At 42.3% G+C, this 25,728-nt stretch overlaps 1 protein-coding gene across 3 annotated transcripts in view; it reads left to right on the top strand.

Annotated features, from left to right (window-relative positions):
* Positions 1-25,615, top strand: part of LOC115135606 (leucine-rich repeat and calponin homology domain-containing protein 2-like) — an 85,354-nt gene extending 59,739 nt beyond the window's left edge. For 2 of the 3 annotated variants that reach the window (XM_029670493.2, XM_029670489.2), the window contains 9 exons: positions 1,209-1,257; positions 1,444-1,482; positions 1,758-1,895; positions 14,992-15,042; positions 15,175-15,238; positions 19,456-19,562; positions 20,668-20,805; positions 20,915-20,992; positions 21,656-25,615. In XM_029670493.2, the coding sequence (XP_029526353.2) occupies positions 1,209-1,257; positions 1,444-1,482; positions 1,758-1,895; positions 14,992-15,042; positions 15,175-15,238; positions 19,456-19,562; positions 20,668-20,805; positions 20,915-20,992; positions 21,656-21,775 (784 nt within the window). In that variant the 3' untranslated portion in view covers positions 21,776-25,615. Of the gene's footprint in view, positions 1-1,208; positions 1,258-1,443; positions 1,483-1,757; positions 1,896-14,991; positions 15,043-15,174; positions 15,239-19,455; positions 19,563-20,667; positions 20,806-20,914; positions 20,993-21,326; positions 21,413-21,655 lie in introns of all 3 variants that reach the window. The other variant, XR_010464895.1, reaches the window with a different exon arrangement.
* Positions 25,616-25,728: the final 113 nt, after the last annotated feature.

Genomic DNA, 25,728 nt, shown 5'->3' with positions numbered 1-25,728 from the left:
TAATGAAAAAATAAAGTGTTGGAAAAGAAAGTAAAAGTGCAATATATGTACCATGTAAGAAAGCTTACGTTAAAGTTCCTTGCTCAGAACATGAGAACATATGAAAGCTGGTGGTTCCTTTTAACACGAGTCTTCAATATTCCCAGGTAAGAAGTTTTAGGTTGTAGTTATTATAGGAATTGTAGGACTATTTGCCTCTATACCATTTGTATTTCATTAACCTTTGACTATTGGATGTTCTTATAGGTATTTTAGTATTGCCAGTTTAACAGTATAGCTTCCATCCCTCTCCTCGCTCCTACCTGGGCTCGAAACAGGAACACATCGACAACAGTCACCCTCGAAGCAGCGTTACCCATGCAGAGCAAGGGGAACAACCACTTCAAGTCTCAGAGCGAGTGACGTTTGAAACGCTATTAGCGCGCACCCCGCTAACTAGCTAGCCATTTCACATCGGTTACACCAGCCTAATCTCGGGAGTTGATAGGCTTGAAGTCATAAACAGCTGCTGGCAAACGCACGAAAGTGCTGTTTGAATGAACGAGCCTGCTGGTGCCTACCATCGCTCAGTCAGACTGCTCTATCAAATCATGGACTTAGTTATAACATGATAACACACAGAAATACGAGCCTTAGGTCATTAATATGGTCGAATCCGGAAACTATCATTTCGAAAACAAGACGTTTATTCTTTCAGTGAAATACGGAACCGTTCCGTATTTTATCTAATGGGTGGCATCCATAAGTCTAAATATTCTTGTTACATTGCACAACCTTCATACACATATTTAGCAGATGTTATTGCCGGTGTTGCGAAATGCTTGTGTTCCTCGCTCCGACAGTGCAGTAGTAGCTAACAATTTACAACAATACACACAAATCTAAAAGTAAAAGAATGTCATTAAGAAATATATAAATATTAGGACGAGCAACGTCTGAGTGGCATTGACTAAAATACAGTAGAATAGAATACAGTATATACATACGAGATGAGTAAAGCAGTATGTAATCATTTCATAAAGTGACTAGTGTTCCATTATTCAGGTGGCCAGTGATTCCATGTCTATGCAGTAAAGGTTCCATTGTCTGTTGTTATTGACTGTTGGCTGCCCTCGTGATGACACACTGTCCAATAAATGAGGGTATTGTCCATGAAGGTAAATACGTGTGACTGAGTGAGTCAGTGTGTTTTCCTGTCTGTCTCCTAGTGCCTCTCTGGATGAAGCGAACAGTGGCACGACAGTGCTGAGTGGGCAGGTAAGTACTTCCTGTCCTGTTTTCCACAGGGAACATGCTACTCATTGTTCCCATTTTGTGCGAGTAATACTACACCGTGGTCATTGTTTTCAGTTCCCCTTTTTAATGTGTCCGCGTGCGAGGCCTTGGTTTTGGTGTCTGGGTTTCACTCATGTCGTTCACCTCTCTCTGTCTTTCTCTGGAAAGGACCCTGACTTCACAGACGACGACGACGCTTTCTCTGAGGTCCTCCATTTTCATTCGTGCCTTTTTGTTTCCTCACCCTCATCACCGTCCATGTGAAGACGTGGCTGTGTGCATGTGTTAGCCTTTTATAACTGAGTGACGTAGGGAGAGGCTTTAGGTCAATCATCTCTTTTAAATGATGTTCTAGTGCTGCTAAAGCCAAGGGGGTTTTGTCCATTATTGCATTGCCATTTGGTTAATACAGTGTCCAGTATCTTGACCCGTCTCTCTCTCTCTGTCGCTCTGTCTCTCTTTCTTTCTCTCTGTCTCTGCAGCCCTCCTCTTCATGCTCCTACGATGGCAGCCTGAAATCCGAGTCAGACACGGAGCCAAAGTGGCCAGAGGTTCCACCTGTACTCAACCAGAACGAGGAGCGCAGGAGGAACAAGTATCTGAGGAAAGATTATCTGAAGGTAAGGAGACCATGGCTACCACATTGCACTCTGAATCCCATGATGTTGATTTCTATATGTATTTATTAAGGATCCCCATTAGCTGTTGCCAAGGCAGAAGCTACTCTTCCTGGGGTCCAGCAACATTAAGGCTGTTTTATATACAATTTTAAATATTACATGACGTTACATTTCACATCACATTAAGTGTGTTCCCTCAGGCCACTACTCTACTACCACATATCTACAATACGAAATCCATCTGTACGTGCGTGTCTTATGTGCGTGTTTCAGCGTGTCTGTGTGTGTCTCTTCACAGGTGTATTTTAGTCTTTTTTAAAAAATTTATTTGATTCTACTTTCTTGCATCAGTTACCTGATGTGGAATAGAGTAGTACTATAATATGTTCTTGACTTGGGGACTGTGAAGAGACCTCTGGTGGTATGTCTTGTGGGGTATACATGGGTGTCTGAGCTGTGTGCTAGTCGTTTAAACAGACAGCTGGGTGCATTCAGCTTGTCAACACTTCTTACAAAAACAAGTAGTGATGAAGTCAATCTCTCCTCCACTTTGAGCCATGAGAGATTGACATGCATGTCATTAATGTTAGCTCTCCGTGTATGTTTAATTAAGGGCCAGTCATGCTGCCCCGTTCTGAGCCAATTGTAATTTTCCGAGGTCCCTCTTTGTGGCATCTGACCACACTACTGAACAGGTGTCAAGATGTGACAAAACTAGGGCCTGTACGACCTGCCTTGTTGATAGTGTTGTTAAAAAGGCAGGCAGAGCAGCACTTTATTATGTATCAACATGTTTGACCACGACAGTTTACAAACCAGGGTTACTCCAAGCAGTTTAGTCACCTCAACTTGCTCAAATTCTACTTTATTAATCAGAAGATTTAGTTGAGGTTTAGGGTTTAGTGAATGATTTGTCCCAAATGCTTATCGTTTTTGAAATATTTAGGACTAACATATTCCATGCCACTCTTTCTGAAACTAACTGCAGCAACTTCTTCGGAATCGGTGTCCCTTCCACGGAACGGTTGAGCTAGCGTAGGCTAATGCTATTAGCATTAACAAGACAATTTCCCAGGCCATAGACATATCTGATATTGGCAGAAAGCCTAAATTCTTTTTAATCTAACTGCACTGGCCAATTTACAGTAGCTAGTACAGTTAAAAAAAATACCATGCTATTGTTTGAGGAGAGTGCACAATTTTGAACATGGAAAGTTATTAATAAAAAAATTAGGCACATTTGGGCAGTCTTGAAACAACATTTTGAACAGAAATGCAATGGTTCATTGGCTCAGTCTAAAACTTTGCACATACACTGCTGTCATCTAGTGGCCAAAATGTAAATTGCACCTGTGCTGGAATAATACATTATTATCAAAGCAAATTTTATTGGTCACTTACACATGGTTAGCAGGTGTTAATGCGAGTGTAGCGAAATGCTTGTGCTTCTAGTTCCTAACGTGCAGTAACATTTAACAGGTAATCTAACAATTCCTAACAATTTCACAGCAACTACCTTATATACACAAGTGTAAAGGAATGAATAAGAATATGTACATATAAATATATGGATGAGCGATGGCCGAACGGCATAGGCAAGATGCAGTAGATGGTATAGAGTACAGTATATCCATATGAGATGAGTAATGTAGGATATGTAAACATTATATAAAGTGGCATTGTTTAAAGTGACTAGTGATACATTTATTACATGCAATTTTTTATTATTAAAGTGGCTAGAGATTTGAGTCAGTATGTTGGCAGCAGCCACTCAATGTTAGTGATGACTGTTTAACAGTCTGATGGCCTTGAGATAGAAGCTGTTTTTCATTTTCTCGGTCCTAGCTTTGATGCACCTGTACTGACCTCACCTTCTGGATGATAGCAGGGTGAACAGGCAGTGGCTCGGGTGGTTGTTGTCCTTGATTATCTTTTTGGTCTTCCTGTGTTGTAGGTGTCCTGGAGGGCATGTAGTTTGCCCCTGGGGATGCGTTGTGCAGATCTCACTACCCAGAGCCTTACGGTTGTGGGTGGAGCAGTTTCCGTACCAGGCGGTGATACAGCCCGACAGGATGCTCTCGATTGTGCATCTGTAAATGATTGTTTTTGGTGACAGGACAAATTTCTTCAGCCTCTTGAGGTTGAAGAGGCGCTGTTGGCATTCTTCACCACGCTGTCTGTGTGGTTGGACCATTTCAGTTTATCCGTGATGTTTATGCCGAGGAACTTAACTTTCCACCTTCTCCACTACTGTTCCATCGATGTGGATAGGGGGGTGTTCCCTCTGCTGTTTCCTGAAGTCCATGATCATCTCCTTTGTTTTGTTGACGTTGAGTGTGAGGTTATTTTCCTGACACCACACTCCGAGGGCCCTCACCTCCTCCCTGTAGTCTTTCTCGACGTTGTTGGTAATCAAGCCTACTACTGTAGTGTCGCCTGAAAACTTGATGATTGAGTTGGAGGCGTGCATGGCCACGCAGTCATGGGTGAACAGGGAGTACAGGAGAGGGCTGATGCACCCTTGTGGGGCCGCGGGGTGGAGATGTTGTTTCCTACCCTCTCCACCTGCGGGCGTCCCGTCAGAAAGTCCAGGATCCAGTTGCGCAGGGCGGGGTCGAGACCCAGGGTCTCGAGCTTAATCACGAGTTTAGAGGGTACTATGGCGTTGAATGCTGAGCTGTAGTCGATGAACAGCATTCTTACATAGGTATTCCTCTTTTCCAAGTGGATTAGGACAGTGTACAGTGTGATTGTTGTCTGTGGACCTATTGGGGCGGTAAGCAAATTGGAGTGGGTCTAGGGTGTCCGGTAGGGTGGAGGTGACATGATCCTTGACTAGTCTCTCAAAGCACTTCATGATGACGGAGGTGAGTGCTATAGGGCGATAGTCGTTCAGCTTAGTTACCTTAGCTTTCTTGGGAACAGGAACAATGGTGGGGCCCTCTTGAAGCATGTGGGAACAGCAGACTGGGATAGGGATTGATTGAATATATCCGTAAACACACCAACCAGCTGGTCTGCGCATGCTCTGAGGACGTGGCTAGGGATGGAGTCTGGGTTGGCAGCCTTGCGAGGGTTATTAACACGTTTAAATGTTTTACTCACATTGGCTGGGCTGAAGGAGAGGCCGCAGGTTTTGGTGGAGGGCCGTGTCAGTGGCAATGTATTGTCCTCAAAGCGAGCAAAGAAGTTGTTTAGTTTGTCTGGGAGCAAGACATGGCCTTTCAAAGATGATGGTACAAACAAAATACTAAAGAACAGGTGTTTTTTTATTTGTATTATGTTTTACCAGATATATTGTGTTATATTCTCCTACATTACAAATTTCCACAAACTACAAAGTGTTTCCTTTCAAATGGTACCAATAATATGCATATCCTTGCTTCAGGGCCTGAGCTACAGGCAGTTATATTTGGGTATGTCATGGAATCCACCTGTGATAAATTCAATTGATTGGACATTATTTGGGAATGTAAGGTCTATGTCTATGTAAGGTCCCACAGTTGGCCGTGCATGTCAGAGCAAAAACCAAGCCACGAGGTCAAAGGAATTTTCCTTAGAGCTCCGGGGCAGAATTGTGTCGAGGCACAGATCTAGGGAAGGGTACCAAAAATAGTCTGCAGCATTGAAGGTCTCCAAAAACACACGTTTGGAACCACCAAGACTCTTCCTAGAGCTGTCCGCCCGGGCAACTGAGCAATCGGGGGAGAAGGGCCTTTGTCTGGGAGGTGACCAAGAATCTGATGGTCACTCTGACAGAGCTCCAGAGTTCCTCTGTGGAGATGGCCAGAAGCCAGATGGAAGCCACTCCTCAGTAAAAGGCACATGACAGCCCACTTGGAGTTTGCCAAAAGGCACCGAAATGACTCTGACCATGAGAAACCAGATCTTCTGGTCTGATGAAACCAAGATTGAACTCTTTAGCCTGAATGCCAAGCTTCATGTCTGGAGGAAACCTGGCACCATCCCTACGGTGAAGCATGGTGGTGGCAGCATCATACTGTGGGGATGTTTTTCAGTAGCAGGGACTGGGAGACTAGTCAGGCTCGAGGGAAAGACATTGAGCAAAGTACAGAGAGATCCTTGATGAAAACCTGCTCCAGAGCGCTCAGGACTTCAGACTGGGATGAAGATTCACGTAACAACAGGACAACGGCTTTAAGCGCACAGCCAAGACAATGCAGGAGTGGCTTCTGGACAAGTCATTGAGTGGCCCAGCCAGAGCCTGGACTTGAACCCGATCGAACATCTCTGGAGAGACCTGAAAATAGCTGTGCAGCGATGCTCTTCATTCAACCTGTCAGAGCTTGAGAGGATCTGCAGAGAAGAATGGGAGGAACTCCCCAAATACAGGTGTGCCAAGCTTGTAGCGTCATACCCAAGGAGACTCGAGGCTGTAATCGCTGCCAAAGGAGCTTCAACAAAGTACAGAGTAAAGGATCTGAATACTTATGTAAATGTGATATATCAGTTTTTGTTATGGGTTGTTGTGTGTAGATTTATAAGGGGGACGAATAGATTTTAGAATAAGGCTGTAACGTACCAAAATGTGAGAAAAGTTAAGGGGTCTGAATACTTTCCGAATGCACTATAGACACACTGGCTTTACTCAAAGCTACTGGCATGTCATTAGTAAAGATTGAAAAAAGTAAGGTGTCTAGACTGCTGCCCTGAGGAATTCCTGATTCTACCTGGATTATGTTGGAGAGGCTTCCATTAAACAACACACACTGTGTTCTGTTAGACAGGTAACTCTTTATCCACAATATAGCAGGGGGTGTTAAGCCATAACACAAGTTTTTCCAGCAGCAGACTATGGTCAATAAGTCTAAAAAAAGCAGCTCCCGGGGGGGATCACGTGACCCTTGAACGAGATGGCCGCATGAACTAAGAGCTCCGCACAAGTAGTTTCCACTCCAAGTTCACACTCATTTAGCTTTAGTAAGAAAAAGTCATGGCGGCTACAAAAGGCGACACTACAGGTGACATTTTTACCTGGACTCGAGTATTAGCGACGGAAAAAGCCTCCAAGAAGAAGCTAGCTTCAGAAAAAACTAGCGCCATTAGCCAGGAGCAAGAGAACCCGCTCCCCCACGAGGTACAACGAATGCCAACCTCGCACTCTGTCGAAGACATCCTTTCTGAGTTGAGATCCCAACGTACAGAACTAAACACCAAATTAGATGCCATTAACTCTCAGCTCAGTGCGATAGGGGGCAAGGTGACAATCAAATCAAATTTATTTATATAGCCCTTCGTACATCAGCTGATATCTCAAAGTGCTGTACAGAAACCCAGCCTAAAACCCCAAACGGCAAACAATGCAGGTGTAAAAGCACGGTGGCTAGGAAAAACTCCCTAGAAAGGCCAAAACCTAGGAAGAAACCTAGAGAGGAACCAGGCTATGTGGGGTGGCCAGTCCTCTTCTGGCTGTGCCGGGTAGAGATTATAACAGAACATGACCAAGATGTTCAAATGTTCATAAATGACCAGCATGGTCGAATAATAATAAGGCAGAACAGTTGAAACTGGAGCAGCAGCACAGTCAGGTGGACTGGGGACAGCAAGGAGTCATCATGTCAGGTAGTCCTGGGGCACGAGAATTTGACGAAGTGAAGAAATACTCCTTTGACCGAGGCATTTTCAGGGGATTCAAATACCCAAACAAGCTCAGGATTCTTCACCAAGGAGCCTTGCGACACGTTTTTTGAAAGACAATCCTGGCCAATGAGAAACAGACCAATGACTAAATGCGATTAATGCCATTACTAAAGGAGGTAAGACGACATATAGCCGATATCCAGAGACCCACCCCCTAAATGTCATTATAGCCGTCCAATTTATATTTATTTTCCTTTAACTGAGAGGGATGGCCTAACCTAGGCCTACTAATGTTTCAGCCTACTTTTATTTCCCTGTTTTTTTTTGTTGTTGCTATTATTACCTGGGGTTCCCTATGTTCCTTGGGGGAGGTATATGTAGGCTGGGCTATTGATTTTATTTTTCTCCCCTCTTTTACTGTGGTCTGGACGAGGGCAACTGTGTTATTTACTCAATGCGGGGTGGAGAGGATGAGGCATTTCTTTGGTGGGGAGAGGGAGACGTTGTGCGTTGCTAACTGTTCCCGGTTTTTGTTTTATTCGGAACACAGAATTGAGACTGAGCGGGGGGGTAATAGATCCAACGGGATGTGTCGAGTTGTTTGGGAACTCGGCTGGGGTGTTCAGAGATTATTATTTTATGTACACCATTTATTTTCCTTTTATGTGAACGCAGTTGTAATTACTATCCTCTTTTACCCAGCGATGACTTGCACTAAAGTTCGATTACTGCTCTATGACGATGACTAGTACCTTAAATCTATTGACATGGAACTGCCATGGTCTAGGGCATGCAATAAAACGAAAAAAGATACTATGTGCTCTAAAAAAAGGAAAAAGCAGACATTGCCCTATTACAAGAGACACACCTCTGTGATGCTGAACATGCCAAACTCCGCAGAGCTTGGGTGGGACAGGTGTATTTCTCATCTTTCAAATCAAACAGTAGAGGCACAGCCATACTTATCCATAAAAATGTTCCATTCATAATAAACAAAAACATATCTGATCCGGAGGGGAGATTTATTTTGATAACTGGGTCACTATATGGTCAACCAATTACTATATTAAACATATACGCCCCTAACACAGATACTCCTGCCTTCATGTCAAAAATTATAACCCTGTTCAATGAGCATTGTGTCTCCTTTGGCGTGGTGGCCGGAGATTTTAATTGTACCCTTAACCCAACCCTAGACAAATCATCTCAAGTCCCCACCACAAATCCTAGATCTGCAAAGATGTGAACTCTCTTACTAAAGAGATGGGACTGATAGATATCTGGAGAGAGAATAATAGCTCATCTATGGACTATACATACTACTCTAATGTCCATAACACCTACTCCCGTATAGATTACATTTTTATCCCAAAGAGTTTCATAAATTCAGCCACTTGTACAATCGGACCCATAGCACTTTCAGATCACGCCTTTGTCCACCTCCGCTTTGACCTCTGCAAAAACATCCCGAGGTCAAAGAGCTGGAAATTCAACACCTCCATGCTATCAAATGACGAGTTCCATACATTGGTAACTACATGGATAGACAACTACACACAAGACAATAAAGATTCTCCTGTTTCTCCGGCCACAATGTGGTACGCTGCTAAAGCCACACTAAGAGGTCATCTAATTGCATATGCTTCCTCTAAGAAAAAAGCAATGGAAGCACACAGGCTAGATCTTGAGAGGGAGCTGGAATGCTGTGAAAAATTACATAAACAATCCCTAGACAGCACTTCCTGGAGTCATCTTAAAGCAGCCAAAGCCAAACTGAATTTGGACTACACTCGGGAGATAAAAAATAAAAAATAATTTACTAAACAGAAATACCATGAGTATAGCAATAGGCCCAGTAGATTGCTTGCTTACCAATTAAAAAAGGAGCAGTCCGAGCGTACAATCATGGCTATCCGAACAGCAGAGGACGAGGTCACATATGACCCAAAAAAGATCAATTTAACTTTTCATGATTTTTACTGCAAACTATATACCTCTGAGAGAAAACACACAGAGGCAGAACTCCACTCTTTCCTAGAGGGAATCTCGCTACCTAAACTATCAGAGACCGACCAGGAAGATCTCAACTCCCCCTTCACTCCTGAGGAGATCCTGGAGGCAATTACCTCCATGCCACCTAATAAGTCCCCAGGCCCAGATGGATTCCCCAGAGAGTTCTACAAAGCTTTTTGGCCCCATTTCAGCCCCATTTCAGCCCTATCTTCATGCCAATGCTGGAGGATTTTTGCAAAAACGGAGTTGTCCCAGACTCAATGCACACAGCTCGCATTACAGTGTTGCTAAAAAAGGACAAGGACCCCCTATCCTGCTCGTCCTTCCGGCCCATAAGCTTGTTGGATTTCGACTATAAAATAATTACCAAATTGCTCGCCAAAAGACTAAACACTCTTCTTCCCAAAATAATAAAAGCGGACCAAACTGGATTTATTAGAGACAGATACTCTTCTGATAACATTCGCCGTCTTTTTGATATTATTGATCAAGTAAACACACAAAAGACCCCTGTCCTGCTGGCTTCACTGGATGCTGAGAAGGCGTTTGACAGAATGGAGTGGAGCTTTCTGTTTTCAGTCTTAGAAAAGTTCAATATGGGCCCAAATTTTATTAAATGGATCAAATCACTATACTCTCATCCAAATGCCATGGTGACTACTAATGGACTGAACTCTGACAGATTCCCTCTGGAACGGGGCACAAGACAAGAGTGCTCGCTGTCCCCGCTGCTCTACTTGTTGGGGGCGGAGCCTCTGGCAGAGCTGATAAGGAGCAATCCAAGTATTATGGGTGTTTCTGCAGGTGGCCTGCAGCACAAGATTTCGCTTTACGCGGATGATGTCTTGCTCTACATATCCAACCCTGAGAATTCCCTCCATCTCATTTTAGACACAATTGCTCAGTATGGCAAGTTTTCAGGTTATAAGATCAATTTGAACAAATCCACTGTCTGCCCTCTCAATATTACACTCACCAGCTCTATGAAGACACTTTGTCCTTTCCAACAGGGTTTTCAATACCTCGGGATCTTCATAACACCAGATCTGAATAGCCTTTTTAAGGAAAATTATCTTCCACTCCTGGATCGAATCAAGAATGATCTCCAAACCTGGATCTCCCTCCCAATTAGCTTAGTAGGAAGAATTAATGTAATCCGTATGAACGTCCTCCCTAGACTGAACTACTTATTTCAGATGCTCCCATGCTATCTCCCAGTTTCCTTCTTCAAAACAACTAACCAAAGCATAGCCAAATTTATATGGGGCAATAAAAAACCTAGGATCAAGTTTTCCACTTTATCAAAACCTGAATCTAAAGGTGGCCTTGCCCTTCCCTCCCTTCAATTGTACTACTGGTCTGCCCAAATCCGCAACATGCTAACATGGATCACAAACAGACAAGAGTCAACGTGGATTCAGATAGAAGCCCAATCCTGTGGTTCATTGCCCTTAAGCTCAATTATATTCATTAATAACTTTAGTGAAGTGGGCAACATAGCCAAAACCCTTTGCGATTTACAGCACCCTACTAGCGTGGAGGGACTGTAAGAAATACCTGGGCATTTCCTCCCAAATATGTTCTCACTCGCCTATAGTAGGCAACCCAGACTTGCCAAAAGCCCTGAGGGATGCCAACTTTAATCTTTGGCATACTCTAGGAATCGGGAACTTTTCAGACCTATTTCATCAGAAAACCACTACACTGAAATCCTTTCAAGAGCTCTGCAGTGAATTTGATGTGCCAAGATCCCATTTTTTTTTAAATATCTTCAAATTAGACATGTAATTTCCTCATTTACCTCCAAGAGGAGGTTTAGAACTCAGTTGAATGAAGTTGAAACCCTTCTTGTCACAGCACAATCCATTAAAGGCAAAATATCTTACATCTATAGACTCCTTTCTGAGAAAGGAAGCTCCTCCTTTACTCCTTTGAAAATAATCTGGGAAAAGGACCTTGGTCTGACTATTAGTGATGAGTTATGGACAGAGGTTTGCGACAGGGTATACTGCTCCTCTACCAGTGTAAAAATGAAAGAATCTAATTACATATTTTTGTACACATTTTATTATACTCCTTTGAGACTCCATAGAATGAAAACAGATAGGTCTCCTAACTGTAAAAGATGTACCTCTGAAAGTGGAACCTATATGCATGTATTTTGGAGCTGTAGGGAGATTGCCAGATTCTGGCAATCTGTACATACTGCTGCACAGAAAATACTAGAGGTACAGTTTGATATGACCCCGTGTATCTATCTTCTTAATGCCCAGCAGGACTTTGTTCTTGATCCTGACAGAGAAAATTTGCTCATGACTATTACATACTTTGCTAAGAAATGTATTCTTCTATTGTGGGCCTCTAATACCCCCCCTACATTTAAAATGTGGATTGACCAGATTGTTGACTTTCTTCCTCTTGAAAAGCTCACTTATCCTGTAGCTCCAACTCCAAAAAGTTCTGGGACACTGTGAAGTCCATGGAGAACAAGAGCACCTCCTCCCAGCTGCCCACTGCACTGAGGCTAGGTAACACGGTCTCCACCGATAAATCCATGATTATCGAAAACTTAAATAAGCACTTCTCAATGGCTGGCCATGCCTTCCGCCTGGCTACTCCAACCTCGGCCAACAGCTCCGCCCCCCCCCCCCCCCCGCAGCTCCTCGCCCAAGCCTCTCCAGGTTCTCCTTTACCCAAATCCAGATAGCAGATGTTCTGAAAGAGCTGCAAAACCTGGACCCGTACAAATCAGCTGGGCTTGACAATCTGGACCCTCTATTTCTGAAACTATCTGCCGCCATTGTCGCAACCCCTATTACCAGCCTGTTCAACCTCTCTTTCATATCGTCTGAGATCCCCAAGGATTGGAAAGCTGCCGCAGTCATCCCCCTCTTCAAAGGGGAGACACCCTGGACCCAAACTGCTATAGACCTATATCCATCCTGCCCTGCCTATCTAAGGTCTTCGAAAGCCAAGTCAACAAACAGGTCACTGACCATCTCAAATCCCACCGTACCTTCTCCGCTGTGCAATCTGGTTTCCGAGCCGGTCACGGGTGCACCTCAGCCACACTCAAGGTACTAAACGATATCATAACCGCCATCGATAAAAGACAGTACTGTGCAGCCGTCTTCATCGACCTCGCCAAGGGGGTCTCTATGGGGGTGCCACAGGGTTCAATTCTCGGGCCGACTCTTTTCTCTGTATATATCAATGATGTTGCTCTTGCTGCGGGCGATTCCCTGATCCACCTCTACGCAGACGACACCATTCTATATACTTTCGGCCCGTCATTGGACACTGTGCTATCTAACCTCCAAACGAGCTTCAATGCCATACAGCACTCCTTCCGTGGCCTCCAACTGCTCTTAAACGCGAGTAAAACCAAATGCATGCTTTTCAACCGATCGCTGCCTGCACCCGCATGCCCGACTAGCATCACCACCCTGGATGGTTCCGACCTTGAATATGTGGACATCTATAAGTACCTAGGTGTCTGGCTAGACTGCAAACTCTCCTTCCAGACTCACATCAAACATCTCCAATCGAAAATCAAATCAAGAGTCGGCTTTCTATTCCGCAACAAAGCCTCCTTCACTCACGCCGCCAAGCTTACCCTAGTAAAACTGACTATCCTACCGATCCTCGACTTCGGCGATGTCATCTACAAAATGGCTTCCAACACTCTACTCAGCAAACTGGATGCAGTCTATCACAGTGCCATCCGTTTTGTCACCAAAGCACCTTATACCACCCACCACTGCGACTTGTATGCTCTAGTCGGCTGGCCCTCGCTACATATTCGTCGCCAGACCCACTGGCTCCAGGTCATCTACAAGTCCATGCTAGGTAAAGCTCCGCCTTATCTCAGTTCACTGGTCACGATGGCAACACCCATCCGTAGCACGCGCTCCAGCAGGTGTATCTCACTGATCATCCCTAAAGCCAACACCTCATTTGGCCACCTTTCGTTCCAGTACTCTGCTGCCTGTGACTGGAACGAACTGCAAAAATCGCTGAAGTTGGAGACTTTTATCTCCCTCACCAACTTCAAACATCAGCTATCCGAGCAGCTAACCGATCGCTGCAGCTGTACATAGTCTATTGGTAAATAGCCCACCCATTTTCACCTACCTCATTCCCATACTGTTTTTATACTGTTTTTTTATGTATTTACTTTTCTGCTCTTTTGCACACCAATATCTCTACCTGTCCAGTGTTAATCTGCAAAATTGTATTATTCGCCTACCTCCTCATGCCTTTTGCACACATTGTATATAGACTGCCCATTTTTTTCTACTGTGTTATTGACTTGTTAATTGTTTACTCCATGTGTAACTCTGTGTTGTCTGTTCACACTGCTATGCTTTATCTTGGCCAGGTCGCAGTTGCAAATGAGAACTTGTTCTCAACTAGCTTACCTGGTTAAATAAAGGTGAAATAAAAAAACTTTAAAAAAAACTTATGACCTCCACAAGAGACAGCCCAAGTTTGATAGACTCTGGTCTCCACTATTCAACTATATTTCAAACTGGACAGAGTGAACGGGTTGACTAGGGAAATGCGCTGATACATGTTGTGTAAGGTACTGTAAAACCTAAAAACGAATTATTGTCCCGTTGTCTCAGCGAATGCTTGAAATAGCTGATAAGAACCTTGATAGTGCTGCTGCAAGTGTTATATGTTTTTATTTTTATTTCGTTTTTGAGTACGTGTGCGTATGTGTGTGTGTGTGTATTTATATGTGCGTATGTATGTACGTAGGTATGTATGTATGTATGTATATACATGTACCAAGGAAAATATATAGATTAAGAAAAATAAATGCTTTTATTTGACTTTATCATTCATTTTAATTGTATTTTAATTTTTTCAAATGTATTATTATTTTTTGACTTTTTATTTTTTTAAAGCCTGTCACATCTGTGAATGTGGAATGTGTTTTGTTGGTTGATTGAAAAACAAGAACTTAATAAAACTTTAAATTGAAAAAAGAAAACAGCTCCCACAATCAATTTCTCTCAGCCAATCATCAGTCATTTGTGTGTAAGTGCCGTGCTTGTTGAGTGTCATTCCCTATAAGCGTGCTGAAAGTCAATTTGTTTACAGTAAAATAGCATTGTATCTGGACAAACACAATTTTTTCCAAAAGTTTTACTAAGGTTGGTAACAGGCTGATTGGTTGGCTTTTTGAGACAGTAAGGGGGCTTTACTATTATTGAGTAGCTTAAGTACTTTTGCTTCCCTCCAAGCCTGAGAGCAGAATTCAGATGTCACATTGTTTTTCAACTATGGCTCATATCTATTTTTTTTTTTTTTTTTTTTTACAAATGTCTGGAGTCTTGAAGAAAACATTGAGATCACGTGAACTCTGCTAATGACCATACAAAAACAGAGTAACGGAGAGCAATTTTCAATACGGCGAACTACGTTCTAGGGCATGGATTAAATCTCTTTCTTCATGCGTCTTCTCTCCTCACAGAACAAGTCCCAGAGTGCCCGACGAAACTCCAGTGGGAACGACGAGTGTGAGGTGCGATTAGCTATCCAATCACATGCACAGTAAAAGCACATTACAATCAAATTATGTAAGCACATGCTCAAGCAAATATCCTCATTGGTTGTTCTATCTGACCAATAATCAAATGATGTATTTTGTGGGCAGGAGGTATTGCGGAATGCTGAGTTCAGCACCACCCTCACAGTGTTTGGCCTTAAACCAAGATCAGGTAATTTGAATTATTTAACTTGTTCAGGTGTTAGTCTTTCCTTTTTGCAATTGTTTGAATTACATGAAATGATTACCTGTCTTGTAATATATAACGATGGAACATGATAGAAGTATGACGTAGGATAATACGAATGATAAAAAATTACCATGAGATTGCTAATAACATTCTATTTGTATTTTTTTCAAATGACACTTCTGAATGATTAAATAAATAACAGCTTTAAGAATACATTTTAAACATGTTTACATGTTCATCATCATACTGCTAGCTAACTAATTCATTTTGATCTCAGATTTACTTAGCTAGCTAGTTCTTACCAGTGTCTGGATGTCGGCGTTTCAGAGCAAGTTCAACCATCATTTCCCCCCTTGAATGCTGTGCCCATGGTGTTGTATCCGTAGATTATCAATGTGTGTGTGTGTGTGTGTGTGTGTAGCTGTCAATCAATGTCATACAGGTTTGATTGCGTCACTTAAAATGACATGATATAAAGGTAAAACGCAGTAACTGCAGCCAAGGGCAGGTTGAAACCAAGCTAAAAGGCAGTTCAGTTACTGCCATTTACCTTGGTTTCACAGTAACTTTTTGCAGTTACTGCTAATACGACCCCCATTTTTTCCAAAACACAATACAATAGAGGCAGGATACTTGTCCACATGATTAAGCATGTGTTTTAATGTAACAAAAATGACATTAACTCATTTTCAACCAAATGAACAGTTACCACCTTTTTGCTTGGGAGGGCAGAGGAGTGATGAGCTAAATGTCATACCCCAGTAGTTATCATTATGTGAGTTTGATGCAAATACAATCAATGTCAACTGTTGTGTGTGCCTCAGTGTACATTTGACATATTAGTAATTTAGTAGAAGCTCTTATCCAGTAGGCCGTGCATACTTTTTTGTACGCCTGGGCGGCTTTAAAGGGGCAATCTGTGATTGCTGCATCTATTTAAGGATTTTAAATTAATGAGATACACTACCGGTCAAAAGTTTTAGAACACCTATTCATTCAAGGGGTTTTCTTTATTTTTACTATTTTCTACAATGTATAATAATAGTGAAGACATCAAAACTATAAAATGACACATGGAATCATGTAGTAACCAAAAAAGTGTTAAACAAATCAAAATATATTTGAGATTCTTCAAATAGCCACCCTTTGCCTTGATGATCGTTTTGCACACTCTTTGCATTCTCTCAACCAGCTTTGAGGTAGTCACATGGAATGCATTTCAATTAACAGGTGTGCCGCCTTAAAAGTTAATTTGTGGAATTTCTTTCCTTCTTAATGCGTTTGAGCCAATCAGTTGTGTTGTGACAAGGTAGGGGGGTATACAGAAGAAAGCCTTATTTGGTTAAAGACCAAGGCCATATTATAGCAAGAACAGCTCAAATAAGCAAAGAGCAACGACAGTCCATCATTACTTTATGACATGAAGGTTAGTCAATACAGAAAATTTCAAGAACTTTGAAAGTTTCTTCAAGTGGAGTCGCAAAAACCATCAAGCGCTATGACGAAACTGGCTCTCATGAGGACCGCCACAAGAAAGGAAGACCCAGAGTTACCTCTGCTGCAGAGGATAAATTGATTAGAGTCCTCAACTGGCAGCTTCATTAAATCATACCCGCAAAACACCAGTCTCGACGTCAACAATGAAGAGGCGACTCCGGGATGCTGGCCTTCTAGGCAGAGTTCCTCATCCCGGAGTTGCCTCTTCACTGTTGACGTTGAGACTGGTGTTTTGCGGGGACTATTTAATGAAGCTGCCATTTCTCCGAACAAGATTAGACTGACGAGTTTCAGAAGAACGGTCTTAGTTTCTGGCCATTTTGAGCCTGTAATCGAACCCACAAATGCTGACGCTCCAGATACTCAACTAGTCTAAGGAAGGCCTGTTTTATTGCTTCTTTAATCAGAACAACAGTTTTCAGCTGTGCCAACATAATTGCAAAAGGGTTTTCTAATGATCAATTAGCCTTTTAAATGATCAACTTGGATTAGCTAACACAACGTGCCATTGGAACACAGGATTGATGGTTGCTGATAATGGGCCTCTGTACGCCAATGTAGATATTCCATAAAAAATATGCTGTTTCCAGCTACAATAGTCATTTACAACATTAACAATGTTTATACTGTATTTATGATCAATATGATGATATTTTAACGTACAAAAAATGTGCTTTTCTTTCAAAAACAAGGACATTTCTAAGTGACACCAAACTTTTGAACTGTAGTGTAGTTGAGAGTGCAAGTGTGTGCAAAGCTGTCAAGGCAAAGGCTGGCTATTTGAAGAATCTCAAATATAAAATATATTTTGATTTGTTTAACACTTTTTTGGTTACTACACGATTCCGTATGTGTTATTTAATAGTTTTGATGTCTTCACTATTATTCGCCAATGTAGAAAAAAATCTTGAATGAGTAGGTGTTCTAAAACTTTTGACCGGTAGTGTAAACCCATTTGTTTCTTGAATAATGTTACTTATAAATGCCTCATGAGCTTTGTTCAACCCGTACCCCATCAGAACATACGCTTTTTTTACTCCATTGTTTGTAAAATAAGACATTGTATAGCCTCAAAACATATAATTTTGATATCGTGATCAGTCCTTGCATCCATAGCTCTATGAATCTGTGAGTAGTTACTTTTCTCCAGCCCCATCCCTCAGCTGTTTACCAAATCAGTGGCCACTTTGTTTGAACTACATATTGCCCTTTTAAAAATGAATAAATAAATAGAGAAGAGGAACTATTTAAGGATTTCGTAGCAACAAACAGGGCAATGTGTTCTTGACCGGTGCACTCTGTTCTGTGCTCCCCTGTCAATCACTGGACATTTTGACCACACTTTGACTGCAGCTCCAGTTAGCATTGCAAAAGAGGGAGTTCACGATGATGCACGAGGTGACGCTCTGAACTGTCCTTCCGAGTAAAATGGTTGGAGGAGTTCAGTGGAATTTCCATGGTATTCGGCAATCAATAAATAGTTTACGAAAAGAAGAACTGTTATGTTGAACCCACAGACAGGCTACGAAGGAGATTTCCTTAGAAGTAGCAATAGATTTGATTATATAATATATAGTATTTATTATCCTCCATGCATGTTCATCTTTAGTGAGGGTTCAGGATTTCCACACTAAAGGGAGTTACTAAACAAAACTTGTTTGACACTCAAATACACACTCCACTGGCCTAGAAGTAACCATGGTCTGGACATTCCAAAGTTACAGTAATGGTTGGAGTGAAGCCTGTGTGTAAATGTGACCGGTGTCGATTGCATTTTGATCAGATGACAAGTGGATCAAGGTTGGTGTTGATCTTTTTGTTCTCTGATAAGGACAGGGAAAGACTTCCATCAACAAATGCTGTGCTGCCCTAAGACGCCAAACTCCTGTCTTCCACATGGGTACCGTAGACAGGGCTAAGAATAACAATCTCGTTTGACAACTATATAATGCAATGTACAGTATAAAATGTAGCTAATGTCCAGTATAGCCTACGGGCTTAAACATTCATCAACAGCCAGACGTTACGTACAGCTCGTACTAACAGTCAAATATCGTCAAAATATCATAAACACAGACATGACATACCCGATAAAGAAACAAACAACATCCATACATTAAGTGTTGTGCTGCCGTTGCGCACCAACTCAAGTGCAAATGAACAAAAGGGGACATGAAATAGCCATGTTAGCCCAATGATGACATGTACAGAGGAAATGACAGTAACTAGCTAGCATGTACAGCATTCACAAATCAACAGATACAAAGCGAATAAATGCTTGAAGTGCATACATTTCACAATATACTGGTAGAAACCCCTAATATTACAAGGTCAGTGACAATATAAACTCAATATCTATAGGATTGATTAGGATTTTCATGGGAACATTTTTGAGTAACCTCCCTCTTCCACATGGAAGAGGTAAGGGTGGGGCAGGGGATGTTTATAAGGGGTAATGCAGAAAGATTTATGCGACATTTTAAAAGGGCACGTACAACAACAAAAGGAATGTACACTAACATCAGACATATAAGATTGTATAAGTTTACAACATGAATTTCAACACTTAATTCATGTCATTAAAAAGTCTAGACTCTGAGCTCATCTCGGCAGGGCCCAGGGGTATACCCAGGAGTCTACTGTTTGAAAGTTGTGTAATTTCAGTATGTCACACGCTATATGCTTCCTATATGTTGTCGCAGCTTTTTGCCGAAGCAGCCGCCAGGAGCCGTCAGACCCCAGTTTCACCATGAGGAGGAAGATGGAGCACCTGCGGGAGGAGATGGAGCAGGTTGGCCTCCTACGGCAGGTCAGGAGATTCAGAAAACACAGGGTGACACACCATGATCAAAAGACACCGCCAATAACCTGATTAGACTTTATAGACGTTTGCAAAAGGTATTATGTAGCAGTCCTTTTCATTTGACAAATTTCCATCATTAATTTGGACCCTTTATTGGCCTATGTGGATGAGGATAAATTGAACTAATATTTATTACAGAAGAAATATGAAAAGCATATGCATGGTAGCAATGCAAAGGGAAGAGTTTAGAGATGATGGTAAAACTATTAGACCAAAGGTTAGGACGCAACAGTTCACCTCGATCCGTTCCGAACAACCCAGGGTATGGTGCCATGTCATCTTGTGACTACATCAAACGTAGTGATCGTAAAGGTTGATGCTGTATAGGACATGAGTTTTGTGATATGGAAATGTGAAGTGCACGGCGTGCGTTGTTTGACATCAAAGCGGTATTTGTTTTACTCCTCAACGCCTTATCTTTCAAAATACGTAGTCCTCTTTATTTACAGCGTTTCCCTCACTTGGACAACAAAAAATGTGCTAAAGTTGCACAATTAGCAGGAGGGCAACTTCTTGTCATTCGAGGTCTTCAAGTTCAGAACGGCTGTCAGTCAAAACCCATACAGCGCTGTGATGTTACTGTACACCTCCTGCATTACAATGTAGGTGTTTATCAATGCCCAAATATGCCCTTTGTCAACCCGTACGAGTGAAACGCCTATGGAAAATCAGCAGCTTTCCAACAGAGGTGTGAACAATGGCCTGTTGGCAGAGTTGACAGCGAGCAGTTGACAGAGTTTACCAAAGAATACAGTATAATACTGCAATTCTGAGATGTTTTCCTCCTCTGATGGGCCTTGAATGTGCTCTTTCATGTTGTCTGGAGTTCCTCAGAATTCTCAACGTGTCGCAACTTGTTCCTCAAGACAGCTGCAGGTAGCACGGTATCCCGGTGGGTCACTCTGGGTAACACTGTGGGTTACTTCAAACTCCTCCTGTAAAATCATCTTCGTCCATGTCTTGCGTTAGCAGTTGTAATAGGTGATCTACAGTATTCCACAGGGATCTACAGAATCCATGTTGAGTGTGTTGTTTCTGTGACTCCTCTTAGAACCTGGAGTCCAGACTGAAGGTCTTGCTGCCGGACGATGTGGGAGCTGCTCTGATGGATGGCGTTGTCTTGTGCCATCTGGCCAATCACATTCGTCCTCGGTCGGTGGCCAGCATCCATGTACCCTCGCCCGCAGTGGTAAGCACCAGTTGAAAACCTGTTGTTTGAAATCCCTAAAGCCGAAGCAAACCACCAGCCAAGAATAAACAAAAAATGCCTGTAACTGTTGACTAACTTTGTCCCACAGCCAAAGCTTAGCATGGCCAAGTGCCGCAGGAATGTGGAAAACTTCCTGGATGCCTGTAAGAAGCTGGGTGTGCCACAGGTAAACACACACCACTTAATTAAGCAATAAGACCTGAGGGTGTGTGGTATATGGCCAATATACCACAACTAAGGGCTGTTCTTATGTACAACACAATGCGGAGTGCCTGGATACAGCCTTTAGCCATAGTATATTGGTCATATAACACAAACCCCAAGGTGCCTTATTGCTATTATAAACTTGTTACCAACGTAACTAGAGCAGTAGAAAAATAAATGTTTTGTCATACCCTTGGTATACAATCTGATATACCACGGCTGTCAGCCAATCGGCATTCAGGGCTTGAACCACTCAGTTTATAATCACTACTATCTTTTTCTGTCATCACCCATAGATCTGATATGCCTCTCCCCAGTTGCGGTACACTCCCTAACCAGTAGACCAGCTACAGATATGAAAAACATCTTTGGATAACCATCTGTAAATAAACATTTGTCAGATTCCTGAAGTTAATGTGGATAGGTTATGATGGATGGGTTGAGCTGTGCCACTCTTTTTGGTTTAGCCAACTGAGTTGTGTTAACAAAAACATCTTTCAACAAATAAATAGACTGGTACCCAGAGCAGCATGACAGAGATATAAACATCAATTCACTTGTACTGTCCTTTTAAGTGTCTTGAAAGGTCTGGTGATGACTGCGTGCTGTGTTTTGGCCCTGGCAGGACAAGCTGTGTTTGCCCCACCACATCCTAGAGGAGCGTGGGCTGGTGAAGGTGGGCATGACCGTCCAGGCTCTACTGGATCTGCCAGCCTCCAAGCCCACCCAGCTATCTGCTGTCTAACAGCAGCCTGGACACTGCCTCCACCCTCCCTGTCCAGTCCAGTCAAGCCATTCACCCCCCCAGCCCTACACCCCACAGAGGAGGGGGCTTCCAGCCCGCTTCGCTCATCACCAGAGAACCCTTAGGGGCGAGGGCCCGGGGGGTTGCAGGGAGTCCATTGTCAGCTGATTGAGCCAGGAGAAGGAGGGGTTAATTCAGATCCTCCCACCCTTCCTATATGATGTCAGCTGGGACCCGCCTCCCATCCCATCAGATTGTTAGCTTCTGTCAAGTCCTACCCTCAGGGGACCCTACTGTACTGTGTGTGTGTAGAGTACCAGTGTGACTGTCTGTGTGACCTGCGCAGTGTGGACTTTATGAGTGCTGGTGAACCTAAAGCCAGGTCAGAGGTCAGACTAAGGAGGGAATCGCAGTGAAGATGAAGACCTGTCTGTCACCATGGTGATATTGACTGGCCCATGGTCAGACACCATTGAACCTAGTGGTGCCAACACTGAAGTCACTGGGTTTTCAATTCTCTGTATTAAAATACATTGGTAGTGAAGTGATAGCTGTTTTAAAGGCATGTACTCATCACTCTTTCACTCAGAGAACATAACTGCATGCTGGCCCACCAGCCATACCACATAACTCAAGTGGTCCTTAACCTCTTTGACTTTTCTTTTGTAGAACAAATTAGCATTCAAATTGGATTTTGAGTCATACTTGTACAAGAGCGTTGTGTTCTATCACAGTATACCTCTGTTTGACAGAGGTAAAGCTTGGGATGTCCTTAACAGTGCTTTACCTCAGAGGAGCCACCAGTAGCTAAACCCCAGTACACACACTTCTTACAGTCTGCATTTGACTAGAATTATTGTACTGTCAATAACAGTGCTATTTGGGGGAAGAATGCTACGTTTACTTTTAAAAGCATGGTGTCCATGATTCAGATGGATGTTAAAACTGCCGCACATTCGGATAGAGACTTTCTCACCTGCACATGGTTGCTGATGGTGTTGGTCTCATGTCCAATGACCCATCTGTCTACTGCTCTGCTGTGGTGAAGGGAGGATGCTCTGAGGTACTGCAGGTGGTTTTGATAGCTCACCACACTACAGTATACGAGAGAGCCATCCCACTGTCACGGGACGTTCTGTCAAATGCAGACCTAAAGACACAAGACTACTGTGACTGCATGTAGCTTTGATTCGAATCACATGTTCGTTTTGAATAGGACTAGTTGAAAGCACAGGGGTATGTAGTTGGGATATTGTACCATATACACTTACAATCCTGAGATTGTATCTTTTGGTCATTTTGATGCAATGAAACATTTGTTTTAATGTTGAAATATTTCATCTTTAAGTTTACAACTTGCTCCTCTGGTTGGATTCACATCTGCAAAACGTCAAATAAGGAAAACAAAATAAGCAATTAGGTGGTCCCATAGATTAATCTGAAATATTTTATCAGGGAAACTATTTATCTATTTATTTTTTCTATTTATGTGCTTTATACCTGTTCAGGCAACACTCTCTAGATGGCAGTATGCACCCTTTCAGTTTGTTTACCAACTCACAGAAGTAGTAGATTAAGAAAATTGAAAACGCCCTCTATGGCGCTGGCCGTGCGCTCACAGAGGCCATAATGGAACATGTACAAAGATCTCTACATTTACCACAAAGGACTAGGAAAAATACATTTGAACATCCCTCCAACTGGTAATTACTAGTGGAAAACTTGTCTCATCCTTGAGGTAGGAATTTACCAGATGTGAAATCGTAAATACCAGTTGGATGCATTCACTTGCCTTGATCTGGTTGAGAAACCCCCGATTTGCTTATAGACAAAAAGCTGTCTCAAACATTAACTAAAAGTATAGCCATCAGGTTTGTAAACAAATGATAGTGTTTAAAAACCATATTAATATATTAGCATTTGGGTACGGTTTGTTCTTAGGTGTCTCAAAGTCCGATTCAATTAACCTCAAATTGCAGGAAATCTAAACCATTGTTCCTGCTGTGAATAGTTTCACTTAAAAGGAGTTTCATTTGGTTTCCATTTAGTAATGATGGTCCTATTATTGCAAATATCCATTCTTAACTTCAAATGTGCTTTTGTGTGGGATGCAGGAACAATGGTATTTCAAATCAAATTGTATTAGTCACATGCACCGAATACAACAGGTGTAGACCTACAGTGAAATGCTTACTTACGAGCCCCTAACCAACAATGCAGTTTAGAAAAAAAATGCGGATGGGAATAAGAAATAAAAGTAGCAAGTCATTAAATGGCAGCAGTAAAATAACAACAGCGAGACTATATACAGGGGGGGAATCGGTTTTGTCGTGCCCTCTTCATGACTGTCTTGGAATGCTTGGACCATGTTAGTTTGTTGGTGATGTGGACACCGAGGAACTTGAAGCTCTCAACCTGCTCCACTGCAGCCTCGTCGATGAGAATGGGGGTGTGCTCGATCCTGTTTCCTGTAGTCCACAATCATCTCCTTTGTCTTGATCACGTTGTGGGAGAGGTCTCTGCAATGTCCGTTTTGATTTAATCAGTGTTACTCACTGATAAATATCTAACTCCTTACTCATACTGCTGTTTATGTTGCCAATAACACGGTTGTTCCCACTCCCATGTCTATCTGTTTTTTTACTGTCACTTTGCCAATGAAGCTCATCTCTTGTTTGCTGTGTGTGTGTGTGTGTGTGGAGAGCTCATGTATGGTATCACAGTTTTTTAATATGCCAAGCATTTTATTACTGACATGATGGTAGAACTACTGTAAATACATTACCTGTACAAGAGAGAACATTCCATTCTTTTAGTTGGCTTTGTGTCTGTGTTTATCTGTTAATTGGAACGTGCTGTGCTCGTACACACTGAAATCCGAGCTGGCCACGGAAGCCTGCTTTGACTGACGTTTTTGGGAATGTATCTCTGATGCAGTTCAATTTTCGTGTATAGATTATTTTATTATGTTCTAAGTGATGATTGGTGGTTTCAGTATGTATTCCGTTTGGCAGCCTCCCCTGTTCAGAATGCCTTGTGCGTCTTTTACCTGCCAGTGACCACCCACCCCACCCCACAGCATCGCAATTGCCAGAACAAGAGCTGTTGATGTCTCTGACTCATAGTTACTGTGTTCCCATTTGTTTATCTCTATACTCATCCCAGAAACATGCAACATAGCCCATCTCCTCCTCACATTAAAAGTCCCAAGGCCCTCAAGGCAACACTTCAACAAGGCTTAGTTGTAATTATAGTCATCAAGTAGCCTACCAATGTGACAAGACTCTTCAACTGGTGTTTGAGTTGGACACAGATCATTCCTTAAGATTCTCTTGACACAAGACATAAACATGTACAATTGTTTGTTGACAGAACATAATTACCAGCTATCGTTCCTTATTCTTTACATCAAACAACTTTCATACAAGCCTTATACTTCGGTAATCCTAATACCAAATGAATTGTTCATCCCTAATTGGTTGCCATGTCAGAGCATTAGTAAGCTTTGTGTCATGGTATAATGTATATGTTATAAACCTGCCCCATTTTCCTCCAGACCCATCCACATTAGCCTAGTCTGCTTTCCCACTTGTCCCCCACGTCTACGTCACTCATGCTGTTTTGAGCTTTCAATTCTTTGATTAAAAGAGCAGGAAGAATCATCTACACACTATACTGCCGAGAAGCATTCTGATGTATTCTGTACATACAGGTTTTGTATTTAAAAGAAACAATGCATGCAAGGATCCTGGATGACCGAGCCCCATGTGTGTGTGTGTGTATATATCCTCTGTATAAATTGTGGGGTGTTTCTAAAAAATAAAAACATTGGAAAACAAAGGAAAAATAAAGTGTAATTCTTTAAAATAACTGGTTACACTTGGAGATGGTCCTTTATTTTCTTGGATGTAAATCATTGTTAAAAGCTACAAAGTATTACAAAATAATAACAT

Source organism: Oncorhynchus nerka, linkage group LG10, assembly GCF_034236695.1.
Source record: "Oncorhynchus nerka isolate Pitt River linkage group LG10, Oner_Uvic_2.0, whole genome shotgun sequence".
Classification (NCBI taxonomy): Eukaryota; Metazoa; Chordata; class Actinopteri; order Salmoniformes; family Salmonidae; genus Oncorhynchus; species Oncorhynchus nerka.
This window is presented reverse-complemented; position numbering and strand designations above follow the sequence as displayed.